The sequence below is a fragment of the Glandiceps talaboti genome, chromosome 14 (genome assembly GCF_964340395.1).
Source record: "Glandiceps talaboti chromosome 14, keGlaTala1.1, whole genome shotgun sequence".
Lineage (NCBI taxonomy): Eukaryota > Metazoa > Hemichordata > Enteropneusta > Spengelidae > Glandiceps > Glandiceps talaboti.
In genome coordinates, this window is record NC_135562.1 from 15,616,296 (window position 1) to 15,634,407 (window position 18,112).

Consider the following 18,112-nt stretch of genomic DNA (forward strand, 5'->3'; position numbering starts at 1 on the left):
ACCGTAGCTTGGATTCCAGGCTATTCCCATGCGACTGCGTAATAGAACTTTGAACATCATCATCATCACAATCATTTTACTCGTCTGTTCTTTTTAATTAGTTTCTACTTTCTCCCTTTCTGTGACTCCATCCCCTTTGTCATGCGCAAAAGATAAAATCAGCTAATAAGTCTGGTAATGTCGAACTCTCAAAATTGCATTTTCCTGTCCTGTCAAAAACACTTCATTGGCCTACAGTAAAGCGTCAATATTCATTCTTAATGCCAGGCGTGGTGGTGCATGTAAATATTGTTAGTATGCTTTATCTCACATTTGCAATTCAATATTAAGGTAGTGTGGGTGGGTAGTTTTACTTTTGAATGCAAACATATATTTTTTTTATGAGAATGGTAGACCGACACTGATAAATCATTGGGTGAGGCGTAATTATGCACACCGACGTATCCTGTTGCGTGTGCTGTCTCTTTCCGGACCGTTACAACCTAGCACCAAGGGCCCACTCGATGACACCTCACATCAGCAATGATTGAGTAACTGATTGGCATCACCGCACATGTGGACGGGCTAACTGCTATTAACAGTAGAGCATGGATTCCAGCCTTGGATCAGCACCACATGTACACCCAAACCACAAAGTGGTTGCTAGGACAGAGTTTATCTACACCAAACATATAATCTACTAAACAAACACACCAAGTTTCCATATTTATAAGTTATCATTTATGTGTCATGAGTTAAACACATCATACAGATCTAGGGTCTTTGCGCATGGTCACGCGCATGTCAAAACACAACGCAGAATATTTGACATACCAGAGTTATTATGATATCAACTTTTAATATTAATATTTAATATAACATTAATATTTTAGCAGACTGATTCCTAAGATATGATGGCATAAGACTATAATTCGTACAACGATATATATAATCACTAAGTTTGATATTTTCATCATTTTATCATCAAAATACAATAAATTTCTTTAACATCAAATCATACCTCCTTATGGTCAGTTTCAATCACTTGAAATGGACAAGGTCAGGAACTTGACGAGTTTTCATGGCTATTTCAGTTTCATATTAAAAATCAATTAGAGAGTTCTATGTGTCTATATATAGAAAACCTAAATAGATAATTAGCCAGAGTCAGAGTTCTTATTAGTCTGTCAGTGGGTGGAGTGTACATCATACACTGACAAATTAATGCTCCGTTAATTTTTTATTAGTATGTGAATTTTTAGAATCTTTTTGGTTGAGACCACCCAGTGTTAATGTATGTATGTATGTATGTATGCATGTATGTATATATATATTAATATATATATATATATATATATATATATATATATATATATATATATATATATATATATATATATATATTATATATATATTAAAATCTTGCCATCTCAGACATAGATTTCACACATCAAAAATATTAAGTAGTTAAATATATAGTAAAGAAGACGTATACAAAATGAAAAACAAAAAGACAAAATTCAGAGAGAAAACAAACAAACAAACAAACGAATATATATATACACACACATAAGTGTGAAACTCTGAGTACCGACTTGTAATATCCTTTTATATACATTGACTGCTTATGACTAATTTTTATTGAACATTTCTTGTGTCGTGACCAGAAAGAAATGAAATGAATGACGTCTTCTTCTCCTTTAAAAAAACCCACATATGTTTTATTTTTTTTCTCGATCATAATGTAAAATTAGAAAACACGTTTTGTTTTTTTAAGACCACTACATTTAATTCATACAATGGCACATATTTAAGTTGTTGTGTGTATTCAGAAAGAGGAACCTCATTACGTGTCATACTGTATATTCTTCCACGTATTGATTTGATGTATTAGTTATTGAATCTTTACAGGTAGGAAATTATTGACAGGAAAAGAATAATATAATTGCTAATATTGCCATCACCACCCCCCGCACACACACCACCCAACCCCCCTCTCCCCCGCCCCTCCCACCACCACCACCACCACCACCACCACCGCCACCACCACCACCACCACCACCACCACCACCACCACCACCACCACCACCACCACCACCACCGTACCACCACCACGGTGACGACATTGTCATCTTTGATAGACAAAAATGTCATCTTCTACTTGAAGCTTCTGCCTCTAAAATGTTGTCGTAACAAAAGGTCCACTTTGTTTAGAGGTCACTATATATACACGAATTTCAAATTCAACTTGTTGACTAGCTCAGAGATTTGGCTGTCTGACTTGAACATGCCATTTGCCAGAACTGTCGGGCCAGTAAATCTAGTCAGAAAGACAAGTTTGTAGGCCACTTGTATGCTAGGACTTCACTATTGGGTTAACAGCTCTAGTCATGTGACCAACATTTAACATTTACAATATTCAATGGTAAACATGCACGTATATTCATAGCCCTCAAGTGACTGGTCTTATCGGTATCCTAGTAACGAAGGAAAAAACAGGAATACAAAAATTATGATGTTGTAAAACTGACAAGCCTCTTTTGCGGCAATAACTCTTATGCCGCAAGTATCATCATCATGATAAATCATCGTCCCCACAACACCTCTTTGCGACAACAATGCATCTCTCCCCGAAGAGAGCACTGACTAGAAGAAAACACCAATTTGCGTGAATGTAAGCGTGTGACGAGTAAGCACGAGACTTATCGCGTGTAACGAGAAAGCACGAGACTGCAACTATTTCTTATATTCATTTTTTTTGTATATTTCGTTCACAGCTCCGAGTGACGCTGACGACTCCTGTCAAGGTGAGTGACCTGGTTACATATGATTATATAATTTACATATCTCAAGATTACGCCAGGAATAGTATGATAACATCACAATACAACACGTATATATTTTGAATATTAACAAGATGATAAAGTTGTCATCGAGGTACATTGTATTGAAGTTGATTGACAGGTTGACATATCTGAAAAAAGTCTACATTGTTACATTGTATATGATTTGGCAATGATCTGCTAGGATCATTATACATGTAAGTGATGTAAAGAAAATGTTGCAATGTTGGTAAAGATATGTCTGTCACGCTAGACAATGAAAAGGAGCAGTGTTTAGTAAACTTTTCGAGTCAGACGATAAAATGTAGCAATGTTAGCAAGGTTGTTGTCGAGTCAGACGATAAAATGTAGCAATGTTAGTAAAGAATTGTGTCGAGTCAGACGATAAAATGTAGCAATGTTAGCAAGATTGTTGTTGAGATAGACGATAAAATGTAGCAATGTTAGTAAAGAATTTTGTCGAGTCAGACGATAAAATGTAGCACTGTTTTTGGTATCTGAGAAGACTTTTTGTTTCAAATCAAGTGGTTTCTATTGTATATATTGATACATTAATTCACAGTTCAACACAAGTATAAAAAGATATTGGCATGGCCCTCATCACCAGGAATGTTCTTTCTGTTGCTTTCAAAAAGTTTGTGAATATATTTTTCTTCTCTGGTGGGATAAATGTCAATTCAATTCAATTCAATTCAATTCATTTTATGAGAACGGTATTAACTCAATGTTTGTTGACTTTCAGAACTTATCATTGTCGCTGCTGTCGTTGGTAGTTTATTGGTTGTGACTTTGATATGTCTTGCAGTCGTTTTATACCGTTGGTACAGAACAAGGTAAGACAGTGGATGGTTGGAAGTGGATGGTTGGAAGTAGGATGATTGGAAGCAGGATGGTTGGAAGTGGAATGTTGGAAGTAGGATGGTTGGAAGTGGAATGTTGGAAGTGGATGGTTGGAAGTAGGATGGTTAGAAGTAGGATGGTTGGAAGTAGGATGGTTGGAAGTTGATGGTTGGAAGTGGATGGTTGGAAGTAGGATGGTTAGAAGTAGGATGGTTGGAAGTAGGATGGTTGGAAGTGGATGGTTGAAAGTTGACGGTTGGAAGTAGGATGGTTAGAAGTAGGATGGTTGGAAGTGGATGGTTGAAAGTTGATGGTTGGAAGTGGAATGTTGGAACTTTCATGCCTGTTAACCCTACACTGTAGCTGCAAATGGGATATTTTTTATAAGAAAGATATTGTATCCTTATGAGTGGCAATTGGTAATAAACAGCGCCATTTATCACGAATGAACAAGACTGACTGTTTTCAGTCGAAAGCTCTTAGCTTATCACAAGTATGTTGGGTGTTTTGGTCAAAATTTTAGTACATAGACATTGTATCTGTTGGTTAGTGGTCAATATCACCTGTAGATAGTGTAGTGGCAAGTGTAAATCTTGAGCGAAAGCTTGGTTTTGAATGTGTCACCATGTTTAAAATGTAATGGTGCAACTGGAGAATCATTTTTCGATCAGTTAACCGCAATATGGTCACAGGAAATTGTTAAAATACCAATAATTAGACATTTTGCATGCTAACCAGTTGCCGGCGTCATCCGTGTCATTTTGATTTGATCTCTCTCTCTCTCTCTCTCTCTCTCTCTCTCTCTCTCTCTCTCTCTCTCTCTCTCTCTCTCTCTCTCTCTCTCTCTCTCTCTCTCTCTCTCTCTCTCTCTCTCTCTCTCTCTCTCTCTCTCTCTCTCTCTCTCTCTCTCTCTCTCTCTCTCTCTCTCTCTCTCTCTCTCTCTCTCTCTCTCTCTCTCTCTGGATCGACAATTTTATAAATTTCATTTGTGCTTACGAATTTTTCATTCGAAATTTCAGGAAAAAACTTTCACAACAAAAGACTCGCGAGTTGAAGAGAACTGGGACATACGAAGATGTGTTCAAGAGCGAAGACATGGACGCTCTCAGTGTTCAACAATCGCGTTTGTCTTATATTCAAGCTGCGCCAACTGACGGCGATCTTACGCCTGGAGGAACGGCAATGTCAACATTTAAAGTGCAAAATGAGACTAAAGTCAGTGCATTTGAGCCTGATCGAAACTCAGTGGAGAATAGTCCCAATGGTTACAGATTCACAACAGAAAATGACGGAACCGTTCAAAACCATTACAACCACATTGATACAAAAACAAAAGAAACAATTGGCAATGTGGATGCAGACGTTGATGGCGTACTTTCAAAACATGAAGGACACATTGTCACTGCTGACGCACAACAGGAACACAAGGGCAGTGAAACAGATTTGACCGAAAATGGTACTAAATTAAAATTAGACATGCCTACCGACAATAACGCCACGGCAGGCACTCCGCTATCAGCTATTGCAGCCCTTGACGCTGTACTCGCAGAGTTTGATTTTGATTTTGGTGAAAACGACGAACAGTTATAAAGACCTTGGGTTGGCAAACTCTTGACAGGCCTACATCGTAGTATGATTTGTTAAACAGCCAATCACATTTCTTATATTTACCTATCAGTGATACATCACAGATACAGCAGTGGTACACATATACAGTATTTATTATCAGAAATATCTTTATGAAATTTTGAATGATTGAGTGTTGGTTTAGTCTGTTTGTCTGTCAATGTCTTACAGATATGCAGATAATTAGACAGACGGATGGCTTATCATTATAGGTAGGAAGGAAGACAAGACAAAGACAATAATGGGTGGGTAAATGAGCGAGAGAGAGAGATAGAGAGAGAGAGAGAGAGAGAGAGAGAGAGACAGACAGACAGACACACAGACAGACAGAGACAGAGGCAGAAATAAGTATTTTTTCAATTTGTAAAGAAAAAGGTAAACGGGTCGCAACGTTTTATATGCAATAGTTTAGCATCATTACATATTATTTAGCCAAGTACTAGTCTTATATTTGAAATATTTCCTTTTAACTAAAATAGGGACAGTAAAGTCAATATCGAACTTGAAATCAGACATTTACCTTTTAAATAAAGACATTCACGGTAAACAGACCGTAGAGATAGAAAATAAAATAACAATTCTAACAAATACATACATGTACTATTGCAGCTGATTATTTACAATTTTTAAATTAAGAAAATGTTGTTAGTGTTAGCGATTAGTATTTTGCATTTCAACATGGCGACTATATTGTGTTGATTGTCAAACACCAGGATGTAACCAAGTGATATAGGCGTATGTAGAGAGAGTGAGAGAGAGAGAGAGCCCTACTAATTTTCACATCTGCCCATCATTAGATTACTCAGGATATTAATTTTCTAAGCGCTGAAACTAAAGTAACGGACCGAGTTTGTTTTTTTCACTCGTTGACGATTGTGAATATATTTAGTTTTTAATGTAAATATGTTAAAGAAGGTAACGATTAAATAAATCAATCTAAAATTTGACACTTAATTGGAATCATTTATATAACACCACATCCACAGAAAAAAACAACAACATGAACTTTTAACCTGAGCTTGCCAGCCATGAATCACGTGATGTGTTGAACAAGGAATACACCTCAAGGTATACAATGACGGTGGTGAACTCTGACGACCTAAGTCGTCCATTGTCCCGTTAAAACATTTCCTGTTGTAGCAACAGTTATTTTTGCTCTCAAAAATAGCATCGGGCTTGGAAGAAGTGTCTTCGGAGCTAACGGCTGCAATAAGCCTCGTGTTTGCAGTGATATTATACACATGTATGACAACTAATCATGTCACCAAATGAGCGAGGAATGAAGCATTCACGATATTGGTTACCTGTTGTTCTTCAAATACTCGTCATGGTAAGTGAACCGCCCACAGCACTGTATAAAATGTTGTCACAATATCACAGACATGCAAATATATGTAAAACAATATCTAAAATTTATACTTATTTATACTTAATTGTTATTGAAAGCTTTCACAAGGAAAGCAGCTATTAATTAATAAAGTTTTAATGATAAATAAAGAGTTGTGGGTTTTGATGTGTCCTTAGTTTTTTGGTAGACTTATATATTGTTTGATTATGACTAGAATTAAGTTATTTTATAGGTTGTTTCGTTTTTGTAGTTAAGGGAAGACAATTGTACGTGTATGGTTTTTCCATTGATGTTATTATATATAAGATATTGTGACACTGTCCATTGTGCAAGTTCACGCCAGATTCACCGGTCCAGTGACTCGAATCACTCAGAAGTGAACGGACGTAATAGTTTTGTGGCATTCGTGTTTAACAAACACGAAACTGAGACATCGAAATCTGTGGATGACACCCCTTTTTAAAGGCTGACACCTCGAACCATACATGCAATGTTCTATTGTAAACTTTATGTATTGTTGTATGGGCAGTGTGTTGAATGACCCAATTTGGTACATTTAGTTGCTTTAGGAAACAGAAAGATGTACGACTACCGACGTCAGACCATGGACGAAGAGAACTTGTTACAAACAGTGAAAGCAAACAAATGAATTGGATTAATAACACCTGGCACAGCAGGTTCGAATACCTGAGACTTGTACTACACGCCATGGTTTGATAAGAACAGTTTTATGGCCTCTTTATGTATATGTGCACACGAAATGCCACAGAAACTGGAAATGTGTTTGTGAATGTGAACTATTATGTAAAGTGGCCATAAAACGGTTCTTATCAAATGATGGAATGTAATACAAGTCACTGTATTTCCAACATGATGTGCCAAGTTTTATCAATACAATTATTTGTTTACTTTCCCTGTTCGTAACAGGTTCTGTTTGTTAATGGTCTGATGTCGGCAGTTGTATTACAATAATGATATGTCGATGACAACAAATCAACAGCCCATTTTATGATACGTTGTTCATTATACACAGTAATCTTATCGAAGTCCAACAACGTAGACACGGTTACTGATTTCTCATGGATTGTTTTGAAATCTTTATTTTAATCTTAAGGTATTTATATATGTATGATATATGTCCATTGAGTCCATGGAACAAATCAGTGGAAATACAGCTGTATATGGAATACCGTTGCCATGATTTCACAACTATGGTTTGGTTATAACTATGAATAATTAAAAAAATCCCGGACTGTTTCAGGTCATAGGTATAAAGTGTAATTCATAATACAACTATTGAACGACTCATTGCTTCTCTTTACTAGCTTAAAAGTGTGATCAAAATGACAGAAAACGAGATCGCAACAATAAGATTGACTAATTGCTGATGGAGCATAGAATGGGCGTTGTCACGACTGCGGTAGTCTGGATGCCAGCGTGCACGTGGTTCATAATTAAATTGTGAGTGGATGTGTAAATGGTAACGATATTGTATAGGAACTAAACTACGAATACGGGTGTGCATGCTTTGAAAAGGCTTGAAAATGAAATAAATTTAGGTTCAGGATAACTAAACTTTCTTATCCTCAGGTTTCAAATGCGGGTGCATTTGGTAAGCAGTACTGCTTTTCAACAACGATATCTCCCATGTCTTTATCATGTACAAACTGTACCAGCCCTCCAGACTTGTACCAATTACTACCATACCCACCCAGTGAACTGAATTGTAGCAGCCTACTAAACACCACAAGTGAGTGATATTTGACGACGCCATCTTTTCATCCCATGTTTGCCGTGTATGTGTGTGTGTGTGTGTGTGTGTGTGTGTGTGAATGATATATGTCACTTCGCCATGATTGGGGTTAGACATGTACGTTAGGCGGAAATGACGCACTGGCCAATAGCTAGTCACAAATTCTGTTGTCTGTTACCCATGTGATTGTTACTTTGTCCCTCGTGAAAAACAGCCGACATTCACACCTGCAGTTATCTGCTGATATAAAACAACATAACACACATTTCTTTCCTCCAGTACCAACTACGACCTTGATGAACCCATTAACATGACAGAGGAACAGACGAGTACAAGTCAAATGCCAAGTACGGGTGTCGTGACAACCAGTCAACCAACAACAACAACAACAACAACAACAACAACAACAACAACAACAACAAACAACAAACAACAACAAAAACAACGACAAAACAACAACAACAACAACAACAACAACAACAACAACAACAACAACAAGTGCAGTTAGTAGAATGACATCACACAAAAACAGTGACAAGTTTATTGTACCTTAATAACACGATGATATATAGGTGATTGGTAGATTTCTATGACGTACAATTATGCAAATATAAAGTGCATACAGATGTTCTTATGTCATTTAATAGATAAAAGGGGTCATAGGAAACTGGTGGGAAATATTGAAAACATACATTGACTAATTCCACAATGTTACCCTGTTAACCTGTACAGAAATGAGACAAAGTTTTAAAGGTTAAAACAAGCAAAGAAATAAGCAAGCAAGCAAGCAAGCAAGCAAAAAAAAACAAACAAACATTTTAGCCATTAACATATGTCATGCTCATAAACATAGACTACACTATGTTGCCGGCGCCACAGAAAGGGATTAGAGAGCGCCCTCAACGAAAGACCTTCATTCTATCAGAAACACTGCGACAATAGAGCATTTAAATATTATCAGCAAATTTACTTGTCTATGCAACGAATATCGAAATGAATTATTCCCAATATCCACAGAATCACAATTAGAGAATTATATGTGACTATTTGCACTATGCATGTATGTATGTATGTATGTATGTATGTATGTATGTATGTATGTATGTATGTATGTATGTATGTTTACACAAAATTAAGTGTAAATGCTTTCATAATTCTATTGTTGAACATTTTTTGTTTTCAGCGATAATTATCGTAGTACTGGTATGCATCTGTGTCGCTATAATCATCATCAGTTATGTTACAGTTCGTGCAAAGTAAGTGTTATATTGAATTTTAATAACGTTGTATAGTATAGTACTTGGTGAATGAAATTGACATTCCTTTAAATATAGTCCCAATGGAGATTGAATGTATTGTTCATTTTATGGTCATATACGTGTTGCTATAGAAACACTTCAACCGACATGGAATTAAACCCAAAGCACAAAATACCGTACGAAAGTATTGATAAAATGAACACTAGAGGGTGACTGCAGTCATGGATTCGAATGTTGCGTGGCAGAAAGACTGAAAAGTTCCTCGACAGTCTTTTGCTGTCATGTAAACCTAGAGACGATCGAAAAATGTCACACAAGCTCAATTAGCCAAGTTCGTTCGTTTAGAGGTATTGGTGGTGGTGGTGGTGGTGATGGTGGTGGTGGGGGTCTAGCATTAATGCAATTGCTGAACTTCATTTTCGACCTTCTAACCAAACTTTTATGGACAACTTTCACTCCTTCAATGTTTTAACATTTACTACTGAGATGTAGATTGTTTATAACTTCTAATGTGAGGTATCGTGCTGGGATTCTGGTAGTATTTTGATGTGTTTAAAATTATGTTGTTATTTTACCTTGATCGTATTAGTGTGACCGCTACAGTTTTCATCATAGTTTACATCATATATAAACGTTTGATGTCACACTTGTGAATGCTCGTTTAGGGGAGGGGATGGGTTTTGACCTAAACGAACGATGTTCGTGTTATGCGCTTGTGCGACATTGAACGACCGTCCCTTACATGCCTGGGTACGGCTGGGTACTAGTATTCCGTGAACTGGTAGAAAGACACCACAATACGATGAATTGTTATAAAATATGTATTTTTTCAAAATTATTATCTTGAAGGCGAAGACTTTCAAAGATGGGTAGATCGAATGATGATAATTTTTACCAAACACCGGAGGTTGTAGAACCGCCAATTTACGAGGAGTTACGTAATTATGTTATAAGCTTACATACAAATGAAAGCTACGAAAATGGTTCAGAATATGAAACGATAAATTAAAGGCAACAGAAATCCCTGGTGGCAGCGGCGGCGGCGGTGGTGGTGGTGGTTAACGTCAGGCACTTTTACAGGAGTATTGTTGACATCCGACCCCTTCTCACAACATTAAGAGGTTTCCAAAAGTATGTGAAAAAAGGCAACTCGGATGGGCAAACCAAACCTCTGGATGTGAAATGCAGCCCTGCACGTCACCCTGTACGAGTGCTGGACCTAACAAACAGAGAAGCAATACACTGTAAGAGAGATGGACAGTAAATCAAACTCAATAGAGCGGGAATGGTCTTGATCGTATTGCTAGAAATGTAATGATCTCAGATGTTAATAATGGAGGACTCCAAGCACCAGTTCAAGTTACCATATTCAAGGTTTTTCGTATTATGTGGTTAAAAAGATATTTTGACCCCTCTGTTGTTCACGTCTGGAAAGATCGTTTTCTTAATAGGTCGAAAGTCGCTGGAGGTAACTTTTTATTCAGTTGTAACTATTCTATAGATAAATAAAAAATCTGCCTTTCAAATTTTTATCATGAGGCCTTGCATGCATGGGCTGAATTGCAAGATATAGATTTAAAAAACTGGCCACAAACCCAAATTCATAGAAAATTACTTATTGCAATCAGTGATCTTTTTGAAAATAATATGTCAGTAAGGAACACCACCCTCTCTACAAACTGGCATTTGTCAGGCCTCCAAATATTTTATTTAACTAGGATTTTTAGAGCTCTTCCCTCAGAATTGAAAGTTAATCCTCCAAGGTCGGTTCCATTGTTGCTCAGGCTTTTTCGTACAACTGTGTACCCAAAATCTTTATAAATGAAGAATGCGTAGAGGTTATTAATATCAGCTGCAAGGTGGTAAAGGAAATTTTTAGTGAAGCAAAATGTCAATTTGACATGGATTTTTCGCAATTTTCAACATCTTCCTTTGAAGTTAAGGGAATTTCAATTTTAGTTACTACATCACATTTTGTATACTAATTATGATCTGTTCAGAACTTCTCCTATCGTTGGTAACCTTAGGTGTACATTTTGCTTAAGGAAATTAGAAACAAGAGATCATCCCTTTTCATGTTTTTACCTTTGTGAATTTTGCCTTCTATTTTGGACTTCTTTCCGAAATATATTTAGGAATGTAATCGGTCCTGAGATTTTTTATCGTCAACAAGTAATTCACGGTTGTACAGAATTTTCAAGATGAGCTAATTTTTTACTGCTCCTTGGAAAGCAATTTTTTTTTTACAATTCCAAGAGTTATGGGATTCTTCCGAGTAGTAAACGTTTTGCTTTGCTGTGATGTCGATAAAACAAATAGCCAGTAAAAATATTAATAAGATAGAAGTGCATCCCCAAAAGTGGTCATGCATGGAACAAGTTAAATTGTAGTTGAGAGCTATGTACATGTGGAATTTCCTTTCCAGAGCCACCCCTTCGCCTTTTCCACCCTTTCCTTTTTTGTGTGTCTTGTGGTTTGTATGCTTTATTCTTTTAACAAAATTTGAATAAGATTTGTTAAAAATAAAAAGAAAGAAATTCCTTTTTTACCTGCTTACTAATTTTCAAATATATGCCCATCTTTAGATTCTCAGGATATTAACTGACTAAACCCTGCAACTAAAGTAACAGTTTGTTTTTCACTCGTTGACGGTTGCGAATATGCTCAGTTTTAAAATGTAAATATTTTAATAGTGTAACGATTAAACAACACAGTCTCAAATTTGACATGTCATTGGCATCATTTATAAAACAACACTTCCACAGAAACAATCCAACAATTTGAACTTTTGACCTGAGCTTGCCAGTCACGAATCACGTGATGTGCTATGTCCTCACAAGGAACACAGTGACGCGACGATACTGTACGTGATAACTCGTACGCCATAAATTGTCCGCTGTCCTGTTGAAACATTTCCTGTTGCAGCAACAGTCGACGCATAGTTAATTTTTGCTCTCAATAATAGCATCGGGCTTGGGAGAAGTGTCTTCGGAGCTAACGGCTGCAATAAGCCTCGTGTTTGCAGTTATATAATGTACATTTGGACAACTAATTATGTCATCAAATGAGTGAGAAATGAAGCATTCACGATATTGGTTACCGATTGTTCTTCAAATACTCGTCATGGTAAGTGAACTGCACTGCACTGTACCATTCAAATGTTGTCACAATATCGCAGACATGCAAATACATGTAAAACAATATTTATGTTTAATTGTTATCGAAAGCGTTCGCAAAGAATGATTAAACAAAGAGTTGTGAGATATGATATGCCGTTAGTTTTTTGGTGGACTTCTATATTGTTTGATTATGAGTTCTTTTATTAGTTGTTTCGTTTTTTATGTCGGCAGTTGCATTACAATAATAAATCAACACCCCATTTTATGATTGGTTGGTCATTACACATGTCAACTGTGCACAGTAATCTTGTCAAGGTCCAATAAATTGAATGTAGACAGGGTTGCCGATTTATTATGGGGTATATTGAAATGTTTACTTTAATCTTAAGGTATTTATATATGTATGATATATGTCCATTGGGTCCATGTAACAAATCAGTTTAAATACAGCAGTATATGGATTACCTGTTGCCATTATTAAACCACCATGGTTTGGTTATAATAATGGATAATTAAACAAATCTCAGAAAATTGGCCCAAAATACAAGCTTACATAAACACAACCTAGCTACAGTTCGATTGATTTATTTACCTCTGCCCTGATTATTAATGCGTGATTAATGAAGGCTGCAAATCTCTGTAATCTATTCATTTGATCAGATGATAAGTATTATTACGACGAATTATAGAAATATTTTGACCAAAGGTGTGCAAAAAAAACATTTCAAAAGTAAACGTTATTCGTCTTCTCTAGGTTACAGATGTTGTCAGTATTGCACGATATTGCTTCACGACAAGAATGTCAACCATTTCTTTGAACTGTTCAAACTGCAGCAGCACACCTCCAGATGTATGTCAACTACTACCGTGTCCTTCTGGTACTCCTAATTGCTGTTATCTGCCAAGCACGACTTGTAAGTTGTATTAAATAGCTCCAATGGCTGTTGATCAATCTGTAGATCTGGAATTATAAAGCTGTAGTGATGAAATTATGTACATGTATAAGGTTTAAAAATATACACTAAACTGTCAGAAAAGAATATTACACTCACTTATTTCCCTCTCGTTCTATCAAGGTGGATAATTGATGATCACTAAGTGGAGATAGTTCAAAATTTATTTGCAACTGGTATTGATAGGATATCTGGTAGTAAAAGTAACTACATTATCAGTACGTTGTACGAAGGTTGGGGAAAACACCACCCCTCTTTTCGTCGACTATGACTTCCTTCGGAGAATATGTCACTCCTGTATCACTTGGAAATATGGCCGAGTGGGACGACAATTTTAGGTGTAAAAACAGTTGCCTAGGAGAATTATACAATATTGGTTCTTGGGCCACAAGAATGCGGTCCTATTTAATCATGGTGGGCCCACTGTACTGATAACATAATAATACCACAAGAAGCAGGAATTGACTCGTAGGATTCTCATCATGACAGTGCAGATATATCATTTATATTTATCTAATGACATTCAATATTAACAATCTGCAACTTTCATGTTGGTTTCCCAACAGTACCACTAACGACAAGTCACGTGCCAATCAAAATAACCATGGCAACAAGTCACTCATCGAGTACGAAGAATTTAGACATGCCTATAACGAGAAGTATTGCTGTCACCATGATAGAGGATGGACAACGGCTACTTTTGTATCTCACAATCGCCTTTTTCTACTTTTTGTAAATTGTAATTTGTCAAAATAATGCTGTAACTATGTAAATAAGTATCAGTCGTATTTCTTGTTCATCAATTCATTTACGTCATCAACGTACCGGCATTGTCATTCAATGTAAAGGAATGTATATTCAAAGAGTATGTTTATGGTGTGTTGAAGCCACCAACTCCCTCTCCCCGGTCAACTAAAAAACAAATAAACAAACAAGCAAGCAAGCAAACAAACAAACAAACAAACAAACAAACAAACAAACAAACAAAAGTACCCCCCCAAAATAGTTGCAACTGCTCAGATTTCCCATGTAACATTACTCCCATAAAAAACACTAAAAATACAAAAAATACTTCCATCATGAAAAAATACTTTATTAAAAAAACTACTTCCATGAAATAAAAACTACTTTCATGAATAAAGAAATACTCCCGTGACACAGACTTCAAAGTTTTATTTTCCTGGTGTCCTCATTACCGTAATTCAAATATTAAAAGTAATGTGTTATGAAAATAATATCTGCAATTGAACTATTGAACAATTTGTTGCTTTTAGTGTGGTCAGGTAAGAAGAAAAGAAAATATCCTTTGATCTTTACTTTTATCATACCCCTTACGTCGTATATTTAAAAGTGTAAAGAACATACATATACAAGGCCCCATTTTTGTTGTGTCAGAAAAGTGCTGTGGGCATTCCGATATATTGAGTTGAAGGACACAGCTATACATTTTGATATTGTTGTCACTACGAATACGTATACTAAGATTACAGTTATTGGTGGGGCTCATTACAGCTAAAATGATGTAGGCTTAGTGTTTCTGTGACATGACATTTATTACACACCCTCAGACAGCTTCTAATCTAATGTAAAAAGCAAAACAAAACACCCCCCCCCCAATTACAGTGGGCAAGTAGAAGTAGTCAAGTTGACATGCTGATTATCAGTTAGAAAATAAACAATTGCAGCCATTAAAATCATCAAGTCCATGTGTAATGTTTTCATTAGAAGCCTGTTTTACTGCACTGTGAAAGAATAGCAATGCTTATCAGTGTTCAATATGATTGGACAAAGGATCCTGCTGTGTTTATTGTGTATGTTATTGTTAGTCAAGAGTTGAAATATGTCTAGCTCTGTGTCAAAAACGTACTGTCCCATGAGTGAAACACCAAGCCTACACCATTTTAGGTATAAGTGCCCTATCAACATTAAATGTGTGTTAGAATTTTTTTTAATGTTTTTGATCTTTACCGCATCTACAGTTTCCTCATATTTGCAACACGAGTCGTAAAGTCACGCCGTCCTCGTACTCAGTTTATACAATGTTTCTTATAATCCGACTTTCCGATTTCTTCAATCTAGCGTAATGATAAGAAATGGACGGCATCTACGGCAGGATAAGGAAAAATTACAACTTAATGTCACTGATTGTACGATGGCGACCCCACGAGCGCGTATCTGAGCGAAAATTTAATTCAGGTCCCATATGAAACAAAATAGTTTAGTTTCCTTCTAATTTTAAATGTCATTCAGACTGTTAAAGTATGGTTATGAAATGAAAATATCACCAACATATATTCATATACATTATTTGTGCGTTTATATTTTTAATTAACCAACAAAATAAAACTGTTCTTCCAATCTGTAATGGCTGTACATCTGATGAGAAGAAACCAATAATGCAGAGACCATATGGAAAACAAAGGAAAACATAACTACCTGAATTAGATACTCACATATGAAAAAAAATATCTTCCCACCTGTTCTAAAATTGAGCGTAATCGGAACCACACAATGTCTATTTTATGCGTTACGAGTAGTAAATAAATATTGAATAAAACTCTCACCAAGTGTTGCTGGTATTAATCGTTTCAAGTAGAAAGTCTAAGGTTGGACTTTCATCTTTTTAGTACCATATATAGCGATCACCTATTATTACACTAATCCATGTATGGCTGACAGTGACGGTACTGTTCTCAGTGACACAAGGTGAGATATTCGGTCTGTCGTCTGGTCAGACTAACTTCCTCCCCCAGCAGTTGAAAAGAAGACGATTGAATTTGCTTAAATTGCACAGTTTACCAATATTTGCAAACGACGAGTGAAAAGTTAAAACTTGGCCAGGATTTTGGTATGTGCAGAGGTTGTAGGAAATCACACACCGTCGTAGTTTCTACGTACATGTAGTTTGGAGCCCTGAGGTCACTTTTTAAATACGTAACCAATGTCTCAGAATGCACGACGAATGAAGGGTGTGCAACTATGGATAGTGGTTGTTCTTCTAACACTTGCTACGGTGAGTCAAACATGTCTAAATATCTTGCTAGCCCTTTACCAATGTTAGATAGTTTTTACACTAACCAGTAATGTTGAATAAATAACAGGATATGAAGCAAAAGTAACCACTTGTGAAGCAAACGTAACCACTAAAAATACCGCCAATGGCGCACAACTGTATTTGGCTGTTGCTATGGGCGTGGTGTTTATTAGTTAAAGACTAATAAATATTTTTGTTTAGAGAATTGGCTTACTTCAAATGAACAAACAAACTGTTTTCAACTTAGCGAGCATGTTAGGTAACTGACCGACATGAGCATTTAAAGTGGATGGGAGACATAAATTATGGCAATTCGTTTTTAACAACCACATACCTGGAATACCAGTATTATTAACCATGATAACCACTGAAAGTTCACAGTAATGGTGCAGTGGTAAAGCTTGGAATCCAGGTTTTTAACAACAAACAAACAAACAAACAAACAAACAAACAAACAAACAAACAAACAAACAAACAAACAAACAAACAAACAAACAAACAAGCAAGCAAGCAAGCAAGCAAGTACATAAACAAACAAACAAACACGTCATCCATTAAAAGTATGTCATACTCATTAACAGACTACACTATGTCGCCGGTGTCGCAGAAAGGGATTAGAGAGCGCCCTCAACGAAAGATATTTCATTCTATCACAAACTCACATTATGATACATATGAACAACACTGCGACACAAAAGCATCTACAATATCAATACAAACTACAATCAAAACAACACTTCTCTTTAGGTAACAGGTGCTGTAAATGTTACACAACATTGCTCGTCACCAACACAATCTACCACGTCTATATCTATAAGACCTCCAGACTTGTGCCAACTCCTACCATGTCCACCCGGTTATCGTGATTGCAGATGTCTTCAAGACACCACGAGTACATATACAAGTAAGTTATATTTTGAAAAAGCTCGAGAAATCGTCACAATGTATGTATGTATGTATGTATGTATGTATGTATGTATGTATGTATGTATGTATGTATGTATGTATGTATGTATGTATGTATGTATGTATATATGTGTGTGTGTGTGTGTGTGTGTGCGTGCGTGCGTGCGTGCGTGCGTATGCATGTATGTATGTATGTATGTATGTATGTATGTATGTATGCATGTATGTATGCATGTATGTATGTATGTATGTATGTATGTATGTATGTATGTATGTATGTATGTATGTTCACACAATAAATTAAATGTGATAAATTGTGATAGATTTAAGAATTCTTCAGGATTCATCCTTATGTTGTTGAATATTTTTCATTTTCAGTGATAATCATCCCCATAGTATGCATCTGTATCGGTATAGTCATCATTAGCTATGTTAAAATTCGTGCAAAGTAA

General features: G+C 36.2%; 1 protein-coding gene across 1 annotated transcript in view; it reads left to right on the top strand.

The window, feature by feature from the left end:
• The window catches only part of LOC144445954 (uncharacterized), a 7,056-nt gene extending 1,509 nt beyond the window's left edge, over positions 1–5,547 (top strand). Inside the window, exons 3-5 of the mRNA XM_078135610.1 lie at positions 2,757–2,786; positions 3,565–3,655; positions 4,682–5,547. Coding sequence (XP_077991736.1) covers positions 2,757–2,786; positions 3,565–3,655; positions 4,682–5,252 — 692 coding nt within the window. The 3' untranslated portion in view covers positions 5,253–5,547. The remainder of the gene's footprint in view (positions 1–2,756; positions 2,787–3,564; positions 3,656–4,681) is intronic.
• The last annotated feature ends 12,565 nt before the right edge of the window (positions 5,548–18,112 follow it).